The 26630-nt window shown below is 42.2% G+C and overlaps 3 protein-coding genes across 8 annotated transcripts; 2 read left to right on the top strand and 1 right to left on the bottom strand.

Annotated features, from left to right (window-relative positions):
• The first annotated feature begins 8299 nt into the window (after positions 1 to 8299).
• LOC115171181 (lysine-specific demethylase 8) lies at positions 8300 to 13008 on the top strand. Of its 3 annotated transcripts, none has more exons than XM_029727753.1 (8): positions 8300 to 8585; positions 9060 to 9521; positions 9724 to 9896; positions 9998 to 10130; positions 10224 to 10271; positions 11051 to 11200; positions 11327 to 11419; positions 11579 to 13008. In XM_029727753.1, exons 2-8 carry the CDS (start codon positions 9069 to 9071, stop codon positions 11735 to 11737), a joined length of 1209 nt encoding a protein of 402 aa, XP_029583613.1. In that variant the 5' UTR covers positions 8300 to 8585; positions 9060 to 9068; the 3' UTR covers positions 11738 to 13008. The 3 variants fall into 3 exon arrangements, with proteins under 3 accessions (XP_029583613.1, XP_029583612.1, XP_029583615.1); XM_029727752.1 differs by lacking the exon at positions 8300 to 8585 and adding an exon at positions 8593 to 8945; XM_029727755.1 differs by lacking the exons at positions 8300 to 8585; positions 10224 to 10271 and adding an exon at positions 8593 to 8945.
• LOC115171182 (non-structural maintenance of chromosomes element 1 homolog) lies at positions 12398 to 21140 on the bottom strand. Of its 3 annotated transcripts, XM_029727757.1 has the most exons (9): positions 20783 to 21140; positions 16413 to 16520; positions 14587 to 14719; positions 14232 to 14353; positions 14059 to 14136; positions 13795 to 13941; positions 13571 to 13687; positions 13080 to 13206; positions 12398 to 12888 (listed from the first exon to the last, which is right to left on the bottom strand). In XM_029727757.1, the coding sequence occupies exons 3-9, from the start codon at positions 14702 to 14704 to the stop codon at positions 12779 to 12781; spliced, it is 819 nt and encodes a 272-aa protein (XP_029583617.1). In that variant the 5' UTR covers positions 14705 to 14719; positions 16413 to 16520; positions 20783 to 21140; the 3' UTR covers positions 12398 to 12778. The 3 variants fall into 3 exon arrangements, with proteins under 3 accessions (XP_029583617.1, XP_029583616.1, XP_029583618.1); XM_029727756.1 differs by lacking the exon at positions 16413 to 16520 and having other exon boundaries at positions 20783 to 20952; XM_029727758.1 differs by lacking the exons at positions 16413 to 16520; positions 20783 to 21140 and adding an exon at positions 18285 to 18303.
• Positions 16597 to 25607, top strand: LOC115171180 (uncharacterized). 2 transcript variants are annotated; one of them, XM_029727751.1, is made up of 10 exons: positions 16597 to 16733; positions 21648 to 21745; positions 21858 to 21984; positions 22086 to 22252; positions 22381 to 22532; positions 22621 to 22765; positions 22861 to 22954; positions 23074 to 23152; positions 23559 to 23635; positions 23777 to 25607. In XM_029727751.1, the coding sequence occupies exons 2-10, from the start codon at positions 21691 to 21693 to the stop codon at positions 24882 to 24884; spliced, it is 2004 nt and encodes a 667-aa protein (XP_029583611.1). In that variant the 5' UTR covers positions 16597 to 16733; positions 21648 to 21690; the 3' UTR covers positions 24885 to 25607. The 2 variants fall into 2 exon arrangements, with proteins under 2 accessions (XP_029583611.1, XP_029583610.1); XM_029727750.1 differs by lacking the exon at positions 16597 to 16733 and adding an exon at positions 21253 to 21438.
• Positions 25608 to 26630: the final 1023 nt, after the last annotated feature.

Genomic DNA, 26630 nt, shown 5'->3' with positions numbered 1-26630 from the left:
CTGGCAAGGTAACTAGTTGGAGCACTGAATGTCATGCTAACTGCCTGAAGACGGCCTGTTCCCATTCTGTTCCCAGTCAGGTCATTTATTCTACCCCCCCAGATTTATCCCTGGTTCCTGAAACATATCACGAATTGGGTGAAGTGTTCAGTAAGCAGAAGGCTCTGTCACTTCCTCCCCACCGACCTTATGATTGTTCCATTAACCTGTTCCCTGGAGCTGCCTATCCCAAGGGACGGTTATACAGTATCTTTCGACCTGAATGGGTAGCTTTGGAGACCTACATAAAGGAGTCTCTAGCTGCTGGTCTCATTAGTCCCTCGTCATCACCCCTGGGGGTAGGATTCTTTTTTGTGAGTAAGAAGGATGGCTCTCTTCGACCTTGTATTGATTATTGGGGGTTGAATTATATTACGGTCAAGAACAAGTATCCTCTGCCATTGATGAGCTCAGCTATCGACTCCTTACAGGGTGCTACGGTGTTCACTAAGCTAGATCTACACAATGCGTATTATCTGGTCCGGATCAGAGAGGGGGACGAGTGGTTGACTGGTTTCAATACACCGATGGGTCATTTCGAGTATCTGGTGATGCCGTTTGGACTGACCAATGCTCCAGCAGTGTTCCAGAGCATGGTTAATGACGTCTTGAAAGATATGATCGGTCTGTTTGTGTTCGTTTACCTGGATGACATTTTGATCTTCTCTAAGGAACCTTCCAGCCACGTCCAGCATGTCAAGCAGGTTCTGCAGCGATTGTTGGAGAACCGCCTGTTTGTGAAGGCCGAAAAATGTGACTTTCACGCCCACACTACATCCTTCCTCGGGTACATCATCTCCCGGGGAGAGATTAAGATGGACCAAGAGAAGGTTAGGACAGTTCTGGATTGGGCCCAGCCCATTACTAGATTGCAGCTCCAGAGGTTTCTGGGGTTTGCAAATTTCTATCGTAGATTTATCCGTGACTACAGCCATGTGGCCGCTCCATTAACTGCCCTGACTTCTAGCACCAGGACCTTCAGTTGGAATCCTGAGGCAGACCAAGCATTTCTGGATTTGAAGAGTCGATTCACCAACGCCCCGATTCTCTCTCAACCTGACGCTGCCCGGCAGTTTGTCGTGGAAGTGGACGCGTCTGATGTGGGGGTTGGCGCCATCCTGTCCCAGCGAAGCTCCACTGACGGTAAACTCCATCCCTGCGCCTTCTACTCTCGTCATCTTTCGTCTGTGGAGAGGAATTACGATGTGGGTAACCGGGAGCTTCTCACGGTGAAACTGGCCTTGGAGGAGTGGCGCCACTGGTTGGAGGGAGCGGAGCAACCGTTTATTGTCTGGACCAGGGGTCACCAACACGGTGCCCACGGGCACCAGGTCGCCCCCAGGGACCACATGAGTCGCACGCAGGCCTGGTCTAAAAATAGCACAACTCACTAGTGAGCTGCGTCTGAAATGTAATTGTATTCTGTTGCTATTCTTTTTAATCACACTTGCATTTATATATATTTAAAAATGACAATATCTTAAAAATATTTTCATTATACATGAGTTTAGATAAGTTTAGGTAAACTCTGACCTACTCTAGTTCAAAGGTCAGTATCGTGCGCGTGAAAAAAGCAGTGCTCGTGGAGAGTAAGCTAGCGGGCGCAGCGAAGATGGTAGCTGGATGCAGTTTCTTGCCCCAAAAACATGGCAGAAAAAAGGAAGAAAACGTATCACTTTCACAACGATTGGGAGGAGGAATTATTTTTTACGACTGTGAAAGAAACCTGCGTGTGTCTCATTTGCGGGGCGACTGTGGCGACAGCAAAGCGGCACAATGTGGAGAGACACTTCACTACGTGTCACAAAAGCTACCATGCTAACTATCCACCGGGGAAGTGCACTACGGGCATAAAAAGCCTGTGAGCTAAAGGCAGCTTTGGGTAAGCAACAGTCTTTTTTCACGAGGACGGCCAAAAAGTCACAAAAAGCAACCGAAGCCTCGTTTAGAGCTACACATTTTCCGATCAAGAAGAAGAAGGCATTTTCAGACGGAGAAGTTGTCAAAGAAGCAATGATGATAATTGCTAACACTGTACTTAAAGACGAGAAAAATGGAACCGATCTAATCTCCACTCTCTCCGACGTCCAACTGGGTGCATCTACGATGGTTAGACGAGTGTCAGCTATGTCTGGTAACTTGGCTGATCAGCAGACCGGGATCTGGCGAAGTGCAGCTGGTTTAGCATCCAGTGCGACGAGTCCGTGGACAGCAGCAGTATAGCGCAGCTGTTAGTTTTTATCCGGATGGTGTTTGAAGATTTCTCCACAAGAGAAGAACTCCTGGCACTACTGACCTTAAAGACAACTACGAGGGGAGTTGACATTTATAACACGGTGAAGGAGTTTTTCGTGCAGAAAAAGGTACCATTGGAAAAGCTGGTAGCGGTGACTACAGACGGGGCTCCTGCTATGATCGGCCGACATACAGGTTTCATCGCTCACTGTAAAAGTGACCCAGACTTCCCAAAATTTCTGCATTACCACTGCATCATTCACCAGCAGGCGTTATGTGAAAAAGTCATCGGCTTTGAGCACGTGATGACTCCCGTTGTAAAAATCATAAACAACATCCGCTCCAAAGCAAAACAGCACAGGATTTTCAAGGTGCAATTGGAGGAGATGTCAGCTGACTATAGTGACCTGCTGCTACACACAGAAATCTGATGGCTCAGCAGAGGACGAGTTTTACTTCGTTTTTCTGTCACTTTTGGGTGAAATCAAAGAGTTCAAGCAGTCCAAAGGCGAAGACGTCTCACTGCTAGAGGACACAGATTGGACACTTGACCTTGCATTTTTGACGGACATTACTGGGAAATTAAACAACTTGAACTGCAAGCTGCAAGGCAAAGGTAAGACTGTTGTTGATCTGATAAGTGCTTTAAATGCATTTAAAGCCAAGATGAACATTTTCTCTGTGGATTTACAGAAAAAAAGGTGCTGCAATTTTCCTCTGTGCAGTCGGTGCTGAAAGACAATGCTTCTGCATCTGAGACATTTGACAAAGTTGCAGAAAAGTACTGTGAAGTCATAAACAGACTTGGGCAAGAGTTTGAGAATAGGTTTTGTGACCTGCATCAGCTTGAGCCATGTGTGTCGTTCATTTCCAATCATTTCATGGATGTGGACACAACATTCTTTGCTGAGCAACTAAGTGCAACGTTCAACTTGGATGCTGGACAGGTGGGGATTGAAATCATAACATTGCAAAATGACCTCCACCTCAAAGCCTACCAGGCTGCACCAAACTTTTGGTGCCTTGTTGACACAGAGAAGTACAGTGGAGTATGCACAGTAGCTATGAAGGTTGAACCAAACAGGCTAGCAACCTATCTCTGTGAATCAGCGTTTTCTGACATGAACTTCATCAAGAACAAACACAGAACACGCCTCACTGATGCACATCTGAAAGACTCACTCACAATTGCAGTCAAGTTACACACCAGATTACAATACACTGGTGAACAGCATGCAATGCCAGTCTTCCCACTAACAAAGAAACAGATACCAGATGTTGTCAGTGGCAACATGGCAGTGCCATGGCGAAGTTGAATTAAAATATTGAAGAATTGTGTTCAATTTAAGTGTGTTAAAAAATGCAGCAGATTTGGTCATTAGTTCAAAATGTGACAAGATTTATTTTAAAATAAGTTGATTTTTCTAACATTACATAATTGATAACTTTTTGAATCAGTGCAACATAGTTCATGATTTGTTAAAAGGGTTTGTCAGTGGCTAGTGAAAATGGGACATTTTTCCTATAAAATGTAGTGATGTAAGTGATCATCTGAAAATGTAACAATTACTGAGATTAAAGTGCTGAATATTGATATCTGTTTCCCACCTTATTGTCATTGTTGATAATTATTGTGAGAAATTATTAACGTGATCAGTGTCTTCACATAGATGAGTATCATTAATCATTATTAATAACGTATAACTAAAGGCAAACTGAGCAAATCTGTTATTTCAGAAGAGCGTATCAAACTGGTAGCCCTTCGTATGACTCAGTACCCATGAAGTAGCTCTCAATTTCAAAAAGGTTGGTGACCCCTGGTCTGAACTGACCACAAGAATCTTGCTTACGTGCAATCGGCTAGACGTCTCAACTCGCATCAGGCCAGGTGGGCTTTGTTTTTTGGACGCTTTAATTTTTCCCTGACGTTCCGACCTGGGTCTAAGAACGGCAAGGCGGACACCTTGTCCCGGATGTTCTCCAAGACGGAGGAGAGTGGGGCCAAGACCGAGACGATTCTTCCCCAGAACTTCGTCGTGGGAGCAGTTACGTGGAGGATTGAGGAGGAGGTTCTGGCGGCCCTTCGGACGCAGCCCGGTCCCGGTAACGGTCCACCCGGTCGGTTGTTTGTGCCTGAGTCTGTCCGTTCTGCTGTCCTCCAATGGTCCCACGCCAGCAAGATGGCTTGTCACCCGGGGGTGGCTCGGACGATGGCGTTACTACGCAGACGATTTTGGTGGCCTACCATGGGAGAAGATACCCGGAGGTTTGTTGCTGCATGCCCAGTATGTGCACAGAATAAAAGTGCCAATCGGGCCAGCTCTGGACTTCTTCACCCCCTACCTATTCCCCGGCGACCATGGTCGCATCTGGCCCTGGACTTTGTCACTGAATTGCCCTCTTCTGATGGGAACACGGTCATTCTGACTATTGTGGACAGATTCGGCAAGTTCGCCCACTTTGTGCCCATCTCCAAGCTTCCCTCTGCCTCTGAGACGTCCAAGATCCTGGTTAGGGAGGTTTTCAGGGTCCACGGGTTGCCCAGTGACATAGTTTCCAACCGGGGTCCTCAGTTTACCTCTGCTGTCTGGAAATCCTTCTGTTTGGCCATTGGAGCTACTGTCAGTCTCACATCTGGATTTCACCCCCAATCTAATGGTCAGGCGGAGAGAGCCAACCAGAAGATGGAATCCACGCTGCGCTGCCTTGTCTCCTCCAACCCCGCCTCTCAGTTGCCATGGGTCGAGTATGCCCACAATACTCTCCCTACATCTGCTACTGGGATGTCTCCCTTCCAGTGCTTGTACGGTTACCAACCTCCCTTGTTTCCGACTCAGGAGAAGGATCTCTCGGTACCCTCGGTCCAGGCCCACATTCGTCGTTGCCACCGGACCTGGCATCGGGCCAGAAAGGCTCTCCTTAGAGTTTCTGACCGTTATCAGCTCCAGGCGAATCGTCGCCGGATTCCGGCCCCCGCTTATGCCATCGGAGATAAGGTATGGTTGGCTACACGGGAGCTTCCTCTGCGGACTGAGTCGAAGAAAATGTCACCGAAGTTCATTGGTCCGTTTGTGGTGGAGAGAGTGATCAATCCTGTTGTGGTTCGACTCAAGTTGCCTAGAACGCTCAGAGTCCACCCCACCTTTCATGTCTCCTGCCTCAAGCCTGTGCACCTCAGTCCTCTGCTACCCCCTCCTCCTCCTCGGATGATCGGAGGTGGTCCAGTCTACACGGTGCGCCGCATCATGGATTCCAGACGGTGGGGTCGGGGTTTCCAGTATCTCGTGGACTGGGAGGGGTATGGTCCTGAGGAGTTGGATTCCTCGGCGTCAGATCCTTGATGATGACCTCCTTTGTGACTTCTACCGCCTCCAACCTGGCGCTCCGGGTTGTCCGCCCGGTGGCGTTCGTCGGAGGGGGGGTACTGTCATGAATCCCGCTTCCTGAGTCTGTGTTCAGCCTGAGCTGCCTGTTTTCTGTTTTGGAGTTGTTTCTGAACACACCCTGTCTGGTTGCCGGGCGACGAAGCTAGGCGGGATATCTCTAAATTACCCCCACCTGGATCTCATCAGCCATCTGCACACCTGGTCCTGATCATCACCTCTTCTCTTCATAAGCTCTGACCTGACATCCATTCCCTGCCGGATCGTTAGCAATGAACAGTATGTTGTGTCAGCGTATCAGCCTCAAGTCACTCGAGTTAGTTTTGTTGTTCTGTACTTTTTACCTGTTACTCACCTCCGTTTACTCTGTCTACAGTCATTCTCCCGGAACATTCACCCCCCCTGCCTGGTCGTCGGGGCTTCTGTGACATCATTGGATCTGCCTATTCACTGTCATCAACTCACCTCCGCTGCCGCTCCGTCTCCTGGATTATTCTGTTTTCACCTTGACTCTGTAAATAAATACTCACCTTCATTTTACTCACCTTGTCCTGGTCGGCTTCTGGGTTCTGCTTTAGAGAATCGTGACATCTTCAATGTAGAAAATAGTTTAAAAAAATAAAGGAAACCCCTTGAATGAGAACCCTTGATTGTATCCAGACTTTTGACTGGCACTGTATTTTTATTAAGTCATTTATACTGAACAAACATATAAATGCAAAATGTAAAGTAATGGTGGCATGTTTCATGAGCTGAAATAAAAGATCCCAGAAATTGTCCATATGTACAAAAAGCTTTTGTGCACAAATGTGTTTACATCCCTGTTAGTGAGCAATTCTCCTTTGCCAAAATAATCCATCCACCTGACAGGTGTGGCATATCAAGAAGCGGATTAAACGGCATGATCATTACACAGGTGCTGGGGACAGTAAAATGCTATTCTGAAATGTGTAGTTTAGTCACACAACACAATGCTACAAATGTCTGAAGTTTTGAGGGAGCATGCAATTGGCATGCTGACTGCAGGAATGTTGCCAGAAAATGTAATGTTAATTTCTCTACCATAAAACACCTCCCATGTCATATGAGATACGTTGTTTTAGAAATTTTGGAAGTACGTCCAATTGGCCTCACAATCGCAGACCACAACATTTTGGTAGGCTATTTGTTAATAAACTTGTCTCTAATTAAATGCAGCTTCTCTTCTGTCATTACTTGTTGCCCTAGAAGACTAAATAAACCCTTGCTCATCAGATACTATGTTATAGCCTAGCCCACATCGACAGATTGAATCGGGGGCCATATAATACGAACGTTTAGCAACCCAAAGGTTTCGAATTCGAATCTCGTCAACGCGAACATCTAGCAACCCAATGGATTCAAGTTCCAATCTCATCACAGACAACAATAGCTAATTAGCAACTTTGCAACTACTTACTACTTTTCAGCTACTTTGCAACTACTTAGCATGTTAGCTAACCCTTCCCCTAATGCGAACATCTAGAAACTCAAAGGTTGCATGTTCCAATATCATCACTGACAACTTTAGCAACTTTGCAACTACTTACTACTTTTCAGCTACTTTGCAACTACTTAGCATGTTAGCTAACCCTTCCCCTAATGCGAACATCTAGAAACTCAAAGGTTGCGTGTTCCAATATCATCACTGACAACTTTAGCAACTTTGCAACTACTTACTACTTTTTAGCTGCTTTGCAAATTTGTAACATATAATACAAATTGTAATTCTTAAGAGGATAACATATCATATGAAATGGATGATGGACATCCACAAATGAATACATACAATATGAAACATAACATGTCATACTAATTGGAGTATGTCAGATTTACGTACAGAATGATACAAAATAATTTGAGATAAGGTTGCTTGTGCCTGTTGAATTTGTATAGTGCCTCACAATCATCACACATAACATTGTTCTGGCACGCCCGTCTCTTTACTTTCAACTCTCCATTTTGTAGCATTTCTCTTATTGAATGAAACTCCGACATTGTCCTTTTTGCCTCATTGGATGGACGTTAACTATTTGTGCCCAAGTTCCCAAAAGCATTTGGCAATTGCTGTGTATTTGGCGATTGTCTACAGTTACACCCTAAAGCTTGAGCTTAAGCACTAATGCCAAATAAAAATAAAGGAGAAAAAAATGAAGGCCCTAGACATGCATTGCACAAGAATGATACATTTATGGATTTTTTTATGCATTGTTTTCTCTTTATTCAACCCGCATGTGCATCACCACCAGGGATACAGTCAAAACCCAGAGGTGCCTTATGGCTATTATAAACTGGTTACCTACATAATTAGAGCAGTAAAAATAAATGTTTTGTCATACCAGTGGTATACGGTCTGATATACCACATTTGTCAGCCAATCAGCATTCAGGGCTCGAACCACCCAGTTTATAATTATAACTAAACATTGTTATATCGTGATGGAGAATCTGGGGTAAATTACAGTACAGTATTTTCAACCTATATTTAGTTTCTCCGTAAAAACGAATGTGGGGACACCCCGCTCAGGCGTCTTTTTAGGTATTTTCTAAACCTGCTAAATTAGGTTAGCCAATAGCAAATTACAAAATACATAAAGAATAACAGCGCCATTTGTCGGCTGTAGGGCTACTATGTCACGAGCCGCTACTGGAGCTAGAAGTCAGCACAGCTGGAGGCTAGATCAAACTGTCCACTCTTCAGACTGGAGCAAGGGGAGTTGGCAGGATAGATGTATTTCGCTTAATAACGTTGTTGTTTTTTACGAAAAATGTGCTTCGTGCAAAATAATGTGATATTACTGTTTGCATGATCGAACCCTATCGTCACGTCGACATGGAACATAAATAATGTATTCGTTTTCTACACGGAGCTCTTTTATTGCAACACCGGCGTCTACAAACGTCAATAACGGTAAATGAAAGTGTTTTGGGCATTATCCGAGTGTTTACTATTTATTTGTCCACACTTTATAATCTCATTGTCGGGGTATTAAAGAGAACCTGTGCCCATTGGTGATACGTTTGCTTGTGGAAGAGCCATACAGTATTTCATTAGATATCTGATCCACTCTAACAATATTTGGAGATTGGAGTCTTTTTTTCTTGCTCTTACCGGACTCGAGGTTCAGGGGTCTCGCTCCCTGAAAATCTCTGTCTCTTCGAATTTAACTCAGTGACATCATGTCACACGAGAGGAATGATATGGAAAATGGAGGTTTTAATAGAAGTCTTGTGTATTCGTTAGAGTTAACAGGTAGCAAAGGTTTTGCAGGTAGGCAGCCCCCAGCTAGCTAAGTGTATGGTTATAACATTAGTGGTTTTCAGACCAGATTGATTGTGCACTGTACCTTTTTGATTGGGTCTAACAGTTCTCTCTATTCCACAGCACTAGCCTATGGCAGAACTGTGGTCAGCTATCTCTGCTGCTTTGCCTGTGACGGAGGCAGAATTTCCACTTGACTTCAGTGAAAAAGTTGAGTCCAGTGTGGTAGATGTGCTGAAACGTTGCAGGCAGCAGCTGTACACCGGGAGCGGTCGATGGAGGCAAAACGCTCAGATCATCTTGGACTTTTCCTGGGAGAAGCTCAACACAGGAACGTGGCGTGATGTGGACAAGGAGTGGAGGTGTTTGTATTCATATGGCTGCCTGTTAAAAGTAGCTGCCCTATGCCGTGATGATGCCTCACCAGCTACAGTGCAGGAGGCCATACGGACATGTGACTTGGGCCTGCTCATGGGGGCAGCCATCATGGACAATATTTTACAAACCTTTGTAAGGATCCTGCAAAATGAAATCAGGAAAAGGCCCTCCAATGAGGAGAATCCTAGTGAAGGAGTTAGTGCTAAGGTGGATTTCATATCTTATACTGTGTATGTTGTGGCCTGTTGCTTTCTAACCAGTCAATGTGAGCCTGTGTCATATCCCTTTTGTTCTTACTCATAATTTTCTTATAGGCTAGTAGACTTATTTTGCTTTGCATATTGCTTGTTCTTCAAGTCAAATTGTGTGTTAGTTTATGCTATGTTAAATTCTCTTTTCTTCTCAACAGAAAATTAAGGTTGACTGTGTGTCAGTGCCTGTGGTCAAGCAGGCTCTGGCAGTACCAAGGATACACTGTCCATCATTGGAGAGCTTCAAGAAAGATTACTTGGATCCCCAAAAGCCAGTCATATTAGAGGGTATCATAGATCACTGGCCAGCCTTCAAAAACCACCCTTGGAGGTACCTTTTTCTTTATTTTGTGTCCTTCTCTAGTCCGTTGCCCTTACCTTCTCATAGTCCCCTAGACACCTGTGTTGATTTAGTTTTCTCCCTTTGCAAAGCATAGAATACCTGCAAACTGTTGCTGGTTGTCGGACTGTACCTGTTGAAGTGGGCTCAAGATATACCGATGAGGAATGGTCACAGACACTCCTTACGGTCAATGAATTCATCGATCGCTATATTGTTGTGAAAGTAAGTACTTCCTCGTGAAAAATATTACCCCAAGAATAAGCCAAGGATAGACGCTTTTCACTCAATGCCTATTCCCGCTCTCTCTCACATTAGGACGCATCAAGTTTGGGATATCTTGCTCAGCACCAGCTATTTGATCAGGTTGGTCATTGCCCTGTCCTGTTTTTTACATAACAAATTTGGGTGAGGATGTCAGTGTTGATATATACTAAACAAAAATATAAACACAACATGTAAAGCGATGGTTTCATGAGCTGAAATAAAAGATCCCAGAAATGTTTCACATGCACAAAGAACATATTTCTCTCAAATGTTGTGCAGCAATTTGTTTACATCCCTCTTAGTGAGCATTTCTACTTGCCAAGATAATCCATCACAGATGTGGCATATCAAGAAGCTGATTAAACAGCATGATCATTACACAGGTGCACCTTGTGCTGGGGACAAAGGGTCACTCTAAAATGTGCAGTTTTGTCACACAACACAATGCCACAGATGTCTCAAGTTTTGAGAGAATGTGCAATTGGCATGCTGAATGCAGGTATGTCCACCAGAGCTGTTACCAGAGAATTGAATGTTAATTTCTGTACCATTAGCCGTCGTTTTAAGCGTTGTAATACCGGCCACCAGGACAGCTGATGAAACAGGAGTATTTCTGTCTGTAATAAAGCCCTTTAGTGGGAAAAAATCATTCTGGTTAGCTGGGCCTTGCTCCCCAGTGGGTGGGCCTATGCCCTCCCAGGTCCACCCATTTTTGTTCACTATAGGACTAAAATACAACAAATGTACATTTTACTGGAAATGTAGGATACAGGCTTCTATAATCCTTGCCTCCATTTTTGTATTGTACAAATTACATTTAAAGCATACAAGTTTTCAGTTACAAAACCAGTATTTTGTTCAATGTACTCTTCTCCAAGGTCCCCGAGCTGAAAGACGACATCCGTATCCCTGACTACTGTTGTCTTGGTGAGGGAGAGGAAGATGACATCACGATCAATGCTTGGTTTGGGCCAGGAGGTACAGTGTCCCCCCTTCATCAAGATCCTCAACAGAACTTCCTGGCTCAGGTGAGTCTAACACATCCAGCGAGTAGGATCAGACTCACAGCAATTTGGACCCTGCCAGAGATATGTGTGATACTGTATTTTAGCAATCACAATTTGGTGACTGCATGGTCCCCTATTGTGTAACAGGTGGTTGGGAGAAAGTACATGCGTCTGTATTCCCCTGAGGACACCGAGAAACTCTACCCTCACCAATTGCAGCTCCTACACAACACTAGTCAGGTTAAAATTCAATTTTAAATCTCTTCATGCACCAGGTCTATGATCTTAAAAACAATCTAGCATATAAATGATCTACCTAAACTGTTAGTGCTGCATACTTTGAATGGGAGAAATTAGTAAAGTGTTTGCCATTTAAACAGAAAGCTTTCTTTAATGCAGGTGGAGAGTCCAGACGTGGTGCGATTCCCAGAGTTTGTGAAGGCTCCCTACCTAGAGTGTGTGTTGCAGCCTGGGGAGGTCTTGTTCATCCCAGTCAAACACTGGCATTACGTGCGTTCTTTGGAGCTCAGCTTCTCTGTGAGCTTCTGGTGGTCATGACCCATGAGGGATCCAGATTCAGGTTGTTTTTAGTCAGAATTTGTTATTGCAGTGGTCTTGTAAAATGCAAGTAATGTGCTCACGTATCTTGTGACTTAGGTCCGTTTGTTATTTTCTTAAACAATCATTAACATGTCTGTCCTTTCATTGCTTCAGCCCTCTGAGCCTCGCCCACCAAATGGCTTTAAAAACATCTGATTCTATGAACAAATTCATGGTTAAGTGTCAATGGTAATTCAAAAAGGAATAAGGTTGGAAACAAGTCTCAATTTACATAGTTCAACTTACAACGGCGATTCATATTGAAGAATTATGGGAAATCTGCTCAACTCAATTAACTTGAGTAGAGGAAAATAGCCTATCACTATGGCTATTTTACATAATTTAAAGTTTCCCACCTCATATCCATGACAAAGGAAAGCCAGTTGTGTTCAATCTATCAACACTTGAATGTGATTATGGCCCACATTGAATGCCAAGCTACCTGCATGATTGGCGCTTGCTTCCACTCATTACTAAATTAAATGAAGGAGCAGTTAGTGTATGCTCATTTCCTACTGCATATAAAATATGGAGTTGTTACCCATTTAATTTGACAGGGTATGCTTTTTCAAATTAGCATATTTAATTGTTCCCAAATTATTCCTGCAGATACTCAGATGAGGTAATGTCCATAATTTATTCAAATGAGGCAGTACTATTCTAATTTAACAACCTAATGAACCACAGGCACAAATTATGTACACACAGCTTCCCATTTAAACTGCCTGAAAGAATGATTGAAGTAGTTGCCACACTTCCCAGAATTGCTCCCCTAGAAAGTAACTTAATAAAATTAAGATAATCAAGTTAAGAGTGGAGCTCACGGGAGACCATTGACGCTTCAATGAAAGTTAGATTCTTTCAGGAGAACATCTCATATTTGATATATAATTATAAAAATGTTTTATCAACATTGAAACTGAAATTGAGTTCTCTACATTTGAATGAAGGCAAAACATTGTACTGAAAGTTCTGACAGCTATACATGCATCTGTGAGGTTATGACCTCTTGGTCCTCCGGGTCTGAGCTGTAGACCGAGGAGTGGGGGCCGTGTTCTCTTTGGCTGCTGACTGAGTCTCGCTCTGAGAGGACGGAGGTCTATACACATCTATAGGGAAGAGAAGGGAAAATGAAATGATATGAATGACTAGATAAGTAAATATTTGTTTTTTCTTCGTCTGAGTCGAAACAGATTAAAGTGATATGTATACACAGACCATTATACAAATTATGATAGTCTATACAATCTATCATGGTATCACTTGTGTTGCAATTCTTTGAACAGCGTAACATTATTACCTGGGATCTCATGTGGCCAGAAGTCCTCACAGGCAGGGCATCGTGGATCAGTCCTTCCTTTGAAGTATCTGGCGACACAAGGGGTGTGGATTTTGATGCCACATGTAGGATTTTCACACATCTGGCACTGAGAGGTAAAACGACCAGATTATTACAAAAATGAAGCATGAAACTAAATGCATTGCCTAGAAAACCAGGCTATATCAGTGGTGTCAATCCCATTTTAAATTCAGTCAACATATTGCGTAGCAACTACACCATTCATGAGAAGCATATCCAACAAAACAGACATGCAACATTAAACATTCATGTCTACCTTCCAGCAAGTTTGAACAGAGAGCAGAGGACTGACAAAAGTGAGTTTGGGAATCTGACAAAAAGCAGATGTTACACCAATTTGGATTTGACATGGGGTCCAATTTAGCTAGCAGGGGGAATACATTAGATGCAACTTATTTACTGTAATTTAAATTGAAGTTGTATCACTTTACCTGCAAGGCCACATTGTGACAAATGTGGCAGACCTTGACCTGGTCTTGATACAACATCCGAATATATGGCTCCATCTCCATTATACATCGAGTGGAGAGAGAGTAGTCACCATTTTTCTGAAGAAAAGACAAACACAGATTGCAAGTCAATCAGTGGCACAAGAAAGTGAGTGCACACAAGAAGCAATAACTGCATGCCTAGAATGTGTCTTCAGAGACAGCACCTCATTCAGCCACTTATCCTGAACAAGCCTGTTCAGTACATGTTCCGTTTCTCTTTTCTTTAGCTTCTTTGTCTGGAGGCTGTCGGCACAGTTAAGAATGTCCGTGGAAGAGGCGGTTCCATTGTCAGAGTCCACAATTAGGTCCATCTAAAAAACAAATACAAAAATAAGAACATGCCAGTTGTTACAGAGATATTCAAATGTTATTTAATTCTTAAGTCTTATTGTCAGTCATTTATCATTTACTAAAAACAGCATACTCACTGTTTTTCGGAATAATTCCAACTCGTTGTCTGCATAATCAGTTGACATCCTGGTCACATCAGTTTCAGCCATGTTCACCTGGACAGGAGAAGATGTCAACAGGAAAAATAACAGCAGTTCATGATGGTAGTAGTAAAAGAGCTTTGTGAATGAATTTGATTAGTGTCACTGACCAAAGCATGGTACTGAAGACCATCCTCCTCAGACATCCCTTTTCTGATCTGCATGAACATGGGCTGCAGCTGGGCATTGATAACCTCGATGAATTCATCGAGTTTATCATGAGCATAGTGTGCTGTATAAAAAGGTGTACATGTGAGTGGCCCTCAACAAAAACATTTTTGGCCAGTTTCTCAGACCTAGATTAAGCCTATTCCTGGACTTAAAGGCACTTTCAATAGAGAATCTCTATTGTGTCTAGAAAACTGGACATTTGAGTTTAAGGGTTTATCATACAGACACTTTGCTGACAAAAAATAAACAGTAGAGAACCAGGGGCAAAATAGTATGCAGCTATGCTGTTCTTACCACCGTGTGTCTCACAGCAATGCCGGTGGAGAGCCCTTGCCTTGGCACCATCAATGATCCCATTGACCATCATGGTTTGCAAGAACCTTTTATGGCTTTCTCCCAGTGGTCGAGCCATGGTGCAAGGAAAGCCCTAGAAAACATTCAACAACAATTTTGAATAAGCAGCATTTGAGGGTGTGAGATTCCATTGGACCCCACACGATGTGGTTGACCAATAATTGTTAGTGCTTGGGCACACACATCGACAAGCCATTTGCCTCTTTGCATTATAGGCTGACGTTAGCTCACAGATGAAAGTGGTGAGCTACACTGAACAAAAATATAAACGCAACATGCAAAGTGTTGGTCCCATGTTTCATGAGCTGAAATAAAAGATCCAAGAAATGTTCCATATGCACAAAACTTATTTCTCTCAAATGTTGTCCCGAAACTTGTTTACATCCCTGTTAGTGAGCATTTCTCCTTTCCCAAGACAATCCAACTGACAAGTGTGACATATCAAGAAGCGGATTAAACAGCATGATCATTACACAGGTGCACCTTGTGCTGGGGACAATAAAAGACCATTCTAAAATATGTAGTTTTGTCACAACACAATGCCACAGATGTCTCAAGTTCTGAGGGAGCGTGCAATTGGCATCCTGACTGCCGGAATGTCCACCTGAGCTTTTGCCAGAGAACGTAATGTTAATTTCTGTACCATAAGCAACTTCCAACGTCGTTTTAGAGAATTTGGCATTGCGGCCAACCGGCCTGACAACTGCAGACCACGCATACAGCATTGTGTGGGCGAGCTGTCAACGTTGTGAACAGTGCTCCATGGTGGATTATGGTATGCGCAGGCATAAGCTACTAACGAGAAACACAATTGCATTTTTATCGATGGCAATTTGAATGCACAGAGATACAGTGATGAGATCCTGAGGCCCATTGTCTTGCCATTCATCCATTGCCTCATGTTTCAGCATGATAACGCACGGCCCCATGTTGCAAGGATTTGTACACAGTTCCTGGAAGCTGGAAATGTCCAAGTTCATCCGTGGCCTGCATACTCACCAGACATGTCACCTGTTGAGCACGTTTGGGATGCTCTGGATCGACATCTACAACAGTGTGTTCCAGTTCCCGCCAATATTCAACAACTTCGCACAGCCATTGAAGAGTGGGACAACATTCCACAGGCCACAATCAACAGCCTGATCAACTCTATGCAAAGAAGATGTGTCACGCTGCATGAGGCAAATGGTGGTCACACCAGATACTGACCGGTTTTCTGATCCACGCGCCAACGGATGCACGTCTATTCCCAGTCATGTGAAATCCATTAGATTAGGGCCTAATGAATATATTTAAATTAACTGATTTCCTTATATGAACTGTAATTCAGTAAAATCTTTGAAATTGTTGTGTGTTGCATTTATATTTTTGTTCAGTATAGTTATCTCTAGCTGTCAAACAGTAATGTTAGCTAGCTCCCTCAGGGTGCGTGTGTAGCTCTCCGGTAGTAATAAACAACGCAACTCGCACGCAGACTCCTGTACTCACACTGACTGTACAAAATATTAGGAACACCTTATATTTTGTCTTACCCATTCACCCTCTGAATGGCATACATACACAATCCATATCTCAATTGTCTCAGGGCTTCAAAATACTCCCCTTCATCTACACTGATTGAAGTGGATTTAACAAGGGGATCATAGCTTTCACCTGGATTCACCTGGTCAATCTATGTCATGGAAAGCACAGGTGTTCCTGATGTTTTGTACACTCAGTTTTTGTGTATATAGATATCTGTCTCACACACACACACCGATACTCACAAACACATCCAACGTTGCGAGGAGGTAGCTGGAACCCAATATGGTGACCGGAGTATGGGCGAGTGGGTGTGTCGAAAGGAAAGCCGTGGGTGTGTCGAAAGCACTCTGCTATAGGTTACACCAAAGACAGAAGAGTATGGTTTAGAAACTCTGTCAGATGGTTTTAATTGAGCAGTGTTGTTTATTTATTTTTCGTTTCTTATCACGCCGCTACCGTACATTTGAGCTACAGTACCGTGAGAGTTTGGACTTTTGTTTTGAAGCCAGAGGATGAGTCTTGAGTCGGATTTCACTGTTTTAAGCAAATAATTTTACATTCAGGTAAAAAACTGAAGACAGTTTATTTTTTATAAAAATGATTGATGATGGGTGTACTGTTGCTTCATGGGTTGTATGTGTGTGCTTACTGTGACTATCACCCTGATATTGGCTACTAGGTAGCTACTTCCCACGCCGTTGCCGGACAGTAGTGCTTGTCAAGCAGGAGCGAAGGGCACTGTCCCGGTGTTGTTGCCGTTCATGCCCTTCCTATTGAGTAGTAGACTATGTATGTATCAAGGTGACATCTAGATGGTTATCAATATTAGTTATTTCTTGTGTAGGCTGCTATCAAATATATGTATAACTAACACAAGATACTTCATCTGTGTCATTTACAGTGGGAGGAAATTAAGAATAGTGGGCAGAACAAGCAAGGAGGTGGGCAAAGCCAAGTACAAGCTAGTGAGATCCTATTAGCGCGTTGTAGCATGTATTTGCATATTTCTGTTAGGGAATGCATCCTCTTGGAAGTGTCTTTGTGCACAAACTCAATTCGACCTTGCACTCCTAAACAACACATTTATATTTTACTTTGGCAAAGCGCCAAGTCTATAAATCTTAATGTACTGTGTTCGTAACAGATTTTTGTTTTGGGAACAGAAAAATGTATTGAGATCAGATGTTTCATCGATGAGAACATTTGCAGAATGTCGGCCCAGTTTAACCTTGTTCCATCCTCTCCCACTACCTGCATTTGGACTTCCTCACTACCACATGTGGTGGTGAGAAAACTTCAGCTTTATAGCCGCTGTGACGTGTCTGGGTTACCCATTCTGGCTGTGCTGCTATCTTACATGAAATAAAAAATGGCCACGTTACCTACCGCCGGCGACAAGACCGTGATACCCAGTAGGAAACAGGCACGCCGATACAACACCACGCAAAATGGTCTTGAATGGCAACAAATCTGCCCAATTAGCTGATTCACTTTCCATAAACCCACTCCTTTTGACACACCCACTCGCCCATACTCCGGTTGTCATATTGGGCTGCAGCTACCCATATTTGAGCAGGAAACACTTTTTTCATGCCACTTCAATAACAATGTGACTTTTTTGTAGCAGCTTAGGTGACTGAGGTTAAGGTTAGGAAAAGAGTTTGGGAAAATGCTCTCTTAATCTGCTACGAAAATCACTTTGTATCAAAGTGGGCTGAAAAGATTGTGTCCCACACTTGAAAACTGCTGTCCCATGTATAGTTGAAGTTGGAAGTTTACATACACTTAGGTTGGAGTCATTAAAACTCGTTTTTCAACCACTCCACAAATATCTTGTTAACAAACTATAGTTTTGGCAAGTCGGTTAGGACATCTACTTTGTGCATGACAAGTAATTTTTCCAACAATTGCTTACAGACAGATTATTTCAGTTAAAATTCACTGTATCACAATTCCAGTGGGTCAGAAGTGTACATACACTAAGTTGACTGTGCCTTTTAAACAGCTTGGAAAATTCCAGAAAATTATGTAATGGCTTTAAAAGCTTCTGATATGCTAATTGACATAATTTGAGTCAATTGGAGGTGTACCTGTGGATGTATTTCAAGGCCTACCTACAAACGCAGTGCCTCTTTGCTTGACATCATGGGAAAATCAAAAGAAATCAGCCAAGTCCTCAGAAACAAAAATGTAGTCCACAAGTCTGGTTCATCCTTGGGAGCAATTTCCAAACGCCTGAAGGTACCACGTTCATCTGTACAAACAATAGTACGCAAGTATGATATCAAAGCTACCGAGCATACCTATATAACGTAGGTACATGACGTAATGACGCCACCTAAAATTTTGCGCTACACATGCACACAGCATTCCTAACCTAGCCTGCTGTGTGGCTCAAGCAGTCATTGAAAGACTAAAAACATTTCAGCGAGACAACTCAAAGGCGAAATCCATTAAATCCAAGATAATGGAATTCATTCCCCTTGACAATCAAGCGCTCTCTGTAGTGGGTGATGTTGGCTTTCGCCGACTGGTCGAGCACCGGTACACACTACCAAGTGCGCTATTTTTCAGATGTTGCCCTCCCGAAGTTACACAATAATAGCATCACTGCTATTAGCTTCACGACATACAGACTATGGAACGCCGTTTGGGTCTTTGCGTGTCAAAAAAGACACAGTAGCACTGTCAAAGCTGTACAAAAAAGTCTGCAAACAAGCAAACACCGGCCAAGAACGATGTGTTTACAATACCGCGTTGGTAATAAAGCATCATTTGTTCGACCGAAACTTCTGGGGTAGCTAGCTTTAGCTTGGTAACTAGCTAGCACCAATATAACCAGCCTGAAAACAATGACCAGTAGAAACTGCAGTCATTTTCATTATTCTTAGCAATGATTTGGGAATCCTTGTAAGTAATAGCTAGGTTACCACTTGTTGTTCGCCTATTGAAATTTAACTTCAGTTCATGAAAATAAATAGCTAGCCAGCTACTTAACCCTGTTGCCCAAAGCTAACGTTATAAGCAGCCAGCTAGCTTCATCTGGCTAGTGATGCTCGACCGGACCGGGTTATGTGTTGTGAAGCTAGCCACAATAAGGATTAGGCACAATAGTGGAATTTGAAGTTTGCCTTCAAAATAAAAGTATGTAATTGACAGTGATGCAAATGAATACAAATAGTAGAATCATGTTAACTTGTATTTAAGGCTAACCGCAAAGTCCACTATTGTGGCTAATCCTTATTGTGGCTAGCTTCACAGAGATGGTCCGACCACCATTAATCAAATAAGAACTGTCTTATAAATTGGGGCTATTTTAGATGATGACACCTAGCTATATAGTTAGCTAGCTAACTAACTATATAGCTAATGAAACAGATGTTGTTTTGCTATGTTTTTTGGGAAGAACATTGTTTGTATCCATGAGCTAGCTAGCTTTTTTTATGACCAGCACTGTAGGTGTGCGAGACAACTTTACCAGCATCATAACATACGTATCGATGAATCGTTGTGACATGAAATACAAGTTATAGTGTAATCAATGTGTAATAACTACATAAAAAATGAATAATTTAACGCGTTTATAATGTGACGTGCAGTCATATTCAGGTCCTGATTGGTCAAAAAGCTTATTTGACACGTCAAAGACCCAAATGGCGTTCCATAGAAATCCTGTTTGAGAATGAAACGACTGAACAACTAAACAGCACAGCAAGTAAGTGAAAGAAATAGGTTTTGATTATGTTTTACTGGTAATGGGGACACACATAAATACCAACATAACTTTTTGGTCGGTGTGTGTGTGTAACCTTTATTTAAATAGGCAAGTCAGTTAAGAACAAATTCTTATTTACACAGATGCAGTGCCTTAGACCGCTGCATCCATATGTGTGTGTGTGTTAACTATTTAACTGTAATAGAATGCTTAAAAGGCCGCTAAAATTTTAAATATCGGTTAAAGGTATCGGGGTTTTTTTGCAAGGAAAATATCGGTGCAAACATATGTTTTCATACCCTACATTACTCATCTCATATGTATATACTGTACTCTATACTATCTACTGCATCTTGCCTATGCCGTTCAGGCATCACTCATTCATATTTCTATGTACATATTCGTATTCATTCCTTTACATTTGAGTGTGTATAAGGTAGTTGTTGTGAAATTGTTAGGTTATATTACTTGTTAGATATTACTGCATGGTCGGAACTAGAAGCAGAAGCATTTCGCTACACTCGCATTAACATCTGCTAACCATGTGTATGTGACAAATACATTTGATTTGATTTTGATCATTAGTTGTTAGCCAACTGTCTGGAGATGTTCTGAAATTGGTGATTTCTTGTTTTTTATTATTTGTGTAGTGGTTTGACATTTTTGCTTGACGGCTAGGCGCTAGTAACACAAGCATTTCGCTGCATCCACGATAACATCTGCTACTGTGTAAGGCAACGCAACCAATAAACTTTGATTTGGCTAGTCAGTTATTGTTAGCCAACCAGCAGTAACAACATGTCAGCAAATGTTCCGGACAAAATAGACCAGCACAGCATATAGCAAAAACATATATAATATATATATTAAACTTCAAACAACAGCATCCCCACTTACCAGGCAAGTCAGTCGTTGCTCTGTTTTGTTAATGCTGGTTCCTTTTACTTCTGTCAAAAATTAGCTAGCTAGCTTTGTTTACGCGGGTTGTGCGTGAGACTTGCACGGGCCTACCTCTTCCTCTGTAGTTACGTTTACGGTGTTTCTGGAAAACCATCTTGAAGCCAAGGTGCTACCGCCCCCAAGCGGACTGGTAGACCAAAAGCGTCTCAAGCAAAAAGGCAAACATTGTACATTAGCTATGGTTTAGATTGTAAACTATGTGGCTCGGTGTTCCATGTCTTTATCTGAAACCAGACTTCCCGGTAATAGATTAAGTTGCAAAAAGATTGCAATATTATTAAAATGTCGTTGATGGAATTCGAAGTTGGTAATCAACCATAAAACTAAAACAAAGCGTAAGTGCGTGCGATATGGCCATACAAGGAAGGGGGGCGAACTTCCCATGAAAGGTGTGTCCTATTGGATCTGTAATTTCCAGTAAGCAATTCGTCGTTGTCAAAACAGCAGCTCTTTCTATTTGTGTAAAGTAACAAATGATTGTTACCACTGTAGATCGTATGAAGACTATATATTGTATTTTAGATTCATTGTTTTTTGTTTGTTCTTTTAAAGTAATGAGTACTTCCTCAAAATGTTAATATATCATTGTGTGGGTGAGTGACTTTCGATTTGCTATATCTCTATGTAATCAAGGGAAACTAGTGGGAAAGTTAGGTCTATTAACAAAAGCAACAACTGCAGACCCACAAAAAACGTATTACTGTATTAATAGTCACTTCTTCACATTTAGCCTACATGTAGCCTATTTTAATGTGTAGGAATTTAAACAATAACATGAAACATTTTCTCTTTCTGATTTCAGATTGAATTATACTGTGTGGTTTACTCTAAAGTATTCAGCAACAATGTTTCTATTGACTATTATATTCACAACCTTTGGGACTTTGATAGCTGATGATGGTAAGCAGTCTTTTGTATATAGCCTATAAACATGTAAGTAGATTTAACCACAGTATTTTTGCCTGATCATGATTAACATTTGACAAGCTTTTTGTTTGTTAATTACTTGTAGCAATGAGTGACGGAAATCTTCAATGCCTCAACGACTATGAGAAAATTATGGTTTGTCATTTTACAACTGACAAGTCTAAGTGTGCTGAATACAACATGACATTGAAATTATTGGGCGAAGAAAATATGTAAGTTTATGATTGTTTAAGTTTTTCTATTGTCGATGTTAATCTCACCAAGAAGTCATATTTCATTTCAAAACTGCATTATTGTTCAACTTATTTCCCAGAGCCCAGAATGATTGTACTTTCAAGGAAAAGGAGAGGTCCAATGATGTTTCCAAATGTGGATGCTCTATTGATCCAATAGACCTTATTATTGGGGAGGAGTTTAATGCAACACTTTGGAATTCTGGGAAGCGCATAAATTCCAAAGTCCTCTGTATCAAATGCAGCAGTGAGTTGCATCTACATATGCAGATTGCTATTTGAAAATGAATTACTGTTATAAAGAATATTGCATGAAATTAAACCATTATTTAATTGATTGATATGTCAAACCATCCCTATCATTGCCCTATACAGTAAAACCCAAAACTCCCACCGTCCAAATGGTGAAACCAACAAAAAATGGGAATTTCCTGGTCAAATGGAAGACAAACTACCCTGATGATGTACCGTTTTCTAAGGACTTGATTGCCGAATTGAGCTACAGAAAGAAAGGAGAAACAGATGAGGTAAAGGAGGGTGATATACAGCATTCCCACGTTTGCTGTCACATCACAAAGACAACATTCCTTCTAGCCCTTTCCTTTCTTCCTACAGGTGTCCAAAAATGACTCAACAACTTCCCATGAATTACTTGGCAGAGACTTGGAGCCAAACACCATTTATGCTCTGAAGGTCAGAACCTATACTGACATAAGCGGCCGTTTCAGTGACTGGAGTGAAGAGTTGGAATTCACCAACCGTAAGTGATTAAATGAGATTTATCATCCATGGGTTTTCAAACCTTAATTTCACTTTCACCTTGTAGCTCATTGTTTATTCTTCTCTGCTCCACAGCTCTATCATCTCGGAAAGTACTCCAGATTGTCATTGCTTTCAGTTGCATTGCTGTTATCATCATCACAAGTGCTTTGTTTTGGTGCAGTGTTAGGTAAGTTGTCCTGACATGTCTGTAGGTGACAGTATGTCTGTTTCCACAAACATTTGTTATCATACAGCTTCATATTGGCCCTATAGGCTTTCAAATCCTCCTATTTCCCCCCTCTGCAGACTCAAAGCCAAGTTGTGGGATAATATTCCTAAATGTTCAAACCAAGACCTTTTGTATATGGTTCCAGGAGTACCTAAGGTGAGGCTCTATCTCCAATTATAAACTGGGTGGTTTGAGCCCTGAATGCTGATAGTCTGAAAGCCGTTGTATATCAGACCGTATACCATGGGTATGACAATAAAAAAATATATATATATTTTAGAATAGTTACATTCGTAGCTAGTTTCGAATAGCAATAAGGCACCTCAGTGGTTTGTGCTATATGGCCAATATACCACAGCTAAGGGCTTTGTCCAGGCATTCTGCGTTGCGTTGTGCAGAAGAACAGCCCTTAGCCGTGGTATATTGGCCATTTACCACACCTCCTCAGGCCTTATTGCTTAAATATTCTATGTTTAAATAAACTGTAAACCTTCATTACTTTCATACTGTAATTCCTTCCATTTGTGTATTTGTATTTAGTGATGTTTGTTCTCCACCACAGGTATTGTCTCCTCCCAAAATACCTTTATCCTCCATCCATGTTGATTCTTCAAAAATGGACACTGAAGGAAAATTATGGTGAGCGTATAGATGCACTATAAACATAGCAAAATGAAAAGGTGTCTTTGGGTTCAGTCCTATTCGTGTGGGCAGTCAAGTCCTTGCAATGAAAATAAGCTTTAATTCACTGTAAATTGCCCGCTTGTCTTTTCTCTACAGGACAAACCCCTCGATAGTAGATGGGAGCAGTGGAAGAGGTAGTGGCTCAGAGCTTGACTCATCTTCCTTGGGTTATGCCCACACATATTCCATGACCCAGGAGCCTAGTAATGTGCAAATCATTAGCCATCTTCAAGAGGCCCTGAGCAAAGTCTTTCCCAGCCTTGTTCCTTTGGACGGGAATCCTCAGTCATTGCTTTTAGTCCCTCCTAAGACAGATGATGGTACACAAATGAACTGCCCTGAGTCAAATAGAGACATTGGTGTGTGTTCATCTGACTACAATCCTCTTCATTTCATGAGTGAGTCTGGAGGCTCTTGTGGGTCGTCTTGTTACAACAATATTACCTACTCCCCCTCAGTGCCCTTTCAAGAGTTAACAACAAGCAAGACATCCTCATTTCCTACGCAGCCTCTGCTCTTTTGTAACTCCTCCTACCATTCTGGGGAGGCTGAAGTGTTGAAAAATGGCCATCCACAGCTATTTCTTGGTACTGGTCAACAAGACCTTAACTTGTCCACTAACTGTGCACCCCTCTTGCAAACTGACTTTTCATATCACCCGTGTGATGGCGCCAGTGATGATTCAGAGACTACCACGTCAGCAGAGGACACCAGTCTGATCTACGGCTCTAATGACAGCAATGTGTCCGAACCTCACAATGTTATCAGTGTCGTTCCTGGATATCAGAGCTTCAGTGAGGCGGTCAGTAAGGACAATGAGAGAGGAACTGATGCCTTCATGGATGTGCCACTGCCACTTAAGGGTTTCCAGGATGTGGACAGTAGCGAGCCACTGATTTACGATGTGAATCCATGTTACCACAGCCTGCCTGACCCTGGATGCTGCCTCCCCCCGAGTGATGGCGATTATCAGACTTTACAGAGCCTGGGACAAAATAGCCCAGATCAGTGGGTTTCAGACAAACTGCTGAACAAGTGTTTGGAGACTGAGATCCCTCAAAGCTCCATGGGGAACATGCCTCTAAATGTCATACCCAACTCACAGGGAGGACAATGTCCGATACCTGGAAGTCCCTTTCTTACTGCTTTCTGTTCAGTCCAAGCCATGCAAATAGACAATGACAGCTCTTATCATTGTGTGTGATTATACGGTAGACACTTTTGCACTTCACTTTACAATTTCTTTTATTTTGGGGACTTGAGCTCATATGTTTTTTTTCTATATTATACAAACAGTTTGAATACCATTCTGCCATGAAAATGCTGTAGCCTTATGTCTAGAAATGTTCCACATTTTGGATGTACAGCTTCTGTCAATAAACATTTGTGTGGGAAACTGCAACAGTTAATTGTTGAAGAGATATAACATGTCTTGTCTTTGCCTCATCTGTCTAAAGCATGTTGTTCATCTGGGATGTAAACAAATAAGGATGTGTACTTCAGTTGAAATACTGAGCAATAACATCTAGATTCCACATCAAGGTCGTCAAACTAATCTCCAGCCTCTAAAAGTGACTTCTCTTCTAATGGCTTCCCAAAATAGTAAAATAGTCAGACAGTTTCATTGCATCTGATGTTTGATAGGCTAAATAGTGTTAACAGTACAAGCCTCATGCAAACATTGAGGTTGAATTTCTGATAAAAAAAAGTGGTAGACCTACTTCCTTATTGCGTAGTTCCTTGAAACAAGTACATTGCAGCTTCCATGGAAATACATGCCCACAAAGTAGAGCCAGCCTCTGATGTCATGTGTTGGGAAACAGGTTCAACAAAAACAATTGGCTTTGTTTAGGGTTATTTTCTGAGGATGAAATTCATGTTTTGTAGTGTTTATTGTAGAAAACATAAAGACTTTTTTCCTTTCAAAGCGCTTTCAAATCAAATTTTATTGGTCACATACACATGGTTAGCAGATGTTAATGCAAATGTAGCGAAATGCTTGTTGTTCTAGTTCCGACCATGCAGTAATATCTAACAAGTAATCTAACAATTTCACAACAACAAAGGAATGAATAAGAATATGTACATATAAATATATGGAAGAGCAAAGGCCAAACGGAATAGGCAAGATGCAGTAGATGGTATAGAATACAGTATATACATATGAGATGAGTAATGTAAGGTATGTAAACATTATGTAAAGTGGCATTGTTTAAAGTGACTAGTGACACATTTATTACATCCAATTTTTAATTATTAAAGTGGCTAGAGATTTGAGTCAGTATGTTGGCAGCAGCCACTCAATGTTAGTGATGGCTGTTTAACAGTCTGGTGGCCTTGAGATTGAAAAACAGCTTCTGTCTCGGTCCCCGCTTTGATGCACCTGTACTGTCCTCGCCTTCTGGATGTTAGCGGGGTGAACAGGCAGTGGCTCGGGTGGTTGTTGTCCTTGATGATCTTTTTGGCCTTCCTTTGCCCCCGGTGATGCGTTGTGCAGACCTCACTACCCTCTGGAGAGCCTTACGGTTGTGGGCGGAGCAGTTGCCGTACCAGGCGATTATACAGCCTGACAAGATGCTGTCGATTGTGCATCTGTAAAAGTTTGAGTGTTTTTGATGACAAGCCAAATTTCTTCAGCCTCTTGAGGTTGAAGAGGCGCTGTTGCGCCTTCTTCACCACGCTGTCTGTGTGGGTGGACCATTTCAGTTTGTCCGTGATGTGTACGCCAAGGAACTTCAAACCTTCCACCTTCACTACTGTCCCGTCGATGTGGATAGGGGGGTGCTCCCTCTGCTGTTTCCTGAAGTACACGATCATCTCCTTTCTTTTGTTGACGTTGAGTGTGAGGTTATTTTCCTGACACCACACTCCGAGAGCCCTCACCTCCTCCCTGTAGGCCGTCTCGTCATTGTTGGTAATCAAACCTACCACTGTAGTGTCGTCTGCAAAC

Source organism: Salmo trutta, chromosome 32 (genome assembly GCF_901001165.1).
Source record: "Salmo trutta chromosome 32, fSalTru1.1, whole genome shotgun sequence".
NCBI classification, from domain to species: domain Eukaryota; kingdom Metazoa; phylum Chordata; class Actinopteri; order Salmoniformes; family Salmonidae; genus Salmo; species Salmo trutta.
The sequence above is the reverse complement of the archived record's forward strand: the minus strand, read 5'-3'. Positions and strand labels throughout refer to the sequence as shown.

Bases quoted from the DNA above. Each gene is read 5' to 3' on its own strand.
- LOC115171180 (XM_029727751.1), top strand. From the start codon at position 21,691: ATGTTTCTATTGACTATTATATTCACAACCTTTGGGACTTTGATAGCT. The intron at 21,746-21,857 runs GTAAGCAGTCTT...AATTACTTGTAG, and splicing joins GACTTTGATAGCTGATGATG to CAATGAGTGACGGAAATCTT. The intron at 22,766-22,860 runs GTAAGTGATTAA...TCTGCTCCACAG, and splicing joins AGAGTTGGAATTCACCAACC to CTCTATCATCTCGGAAAGTA.
- LOC115171182 (XM_029727757.1), bottom strand. From the start codon at position 14,704: ATGGCTCGACCACTGGGAGAAAGCCATAAAAGGTTCTTGCAAACCATG. The intron at 13,207-13,570 runs GTAAAGTGATAC...TTTACCTCTCAG, and splicing joins GTCACAATGTGGCCTTGCAG to TGCCAGATGTGTGAAAATCC. The intron at 12,889-13,079 runs GTAATAATGTTA...TCTTCCCTATAG, and splicing joins CTGGCCACATGAGATCCCAG to ATGTGTATAGACCTCCGTCC.
- LOC115171181 (XM_029727753.1), top strand. From the start codon at position 9,069: ATGGCAGAACTGTGGTCAGCTATCTCTGCTGCTTTGCCTGTGACGGAG. The intron at 10,272-11,050 runs GTTGGTCATTGC...CTCTTCTCCAAG, and splicing joins AGCACCAGCTATTTGATCAG to GTCCCCGAGCTGAAAGACGA. The intron at 11,420-11,578 runs GTTAAAATTCAA...TCTTTAATGCAG, and splicing joins TCCTACACAACACTAGTCAG to GTGGAGAGTCCAGACGTGGT.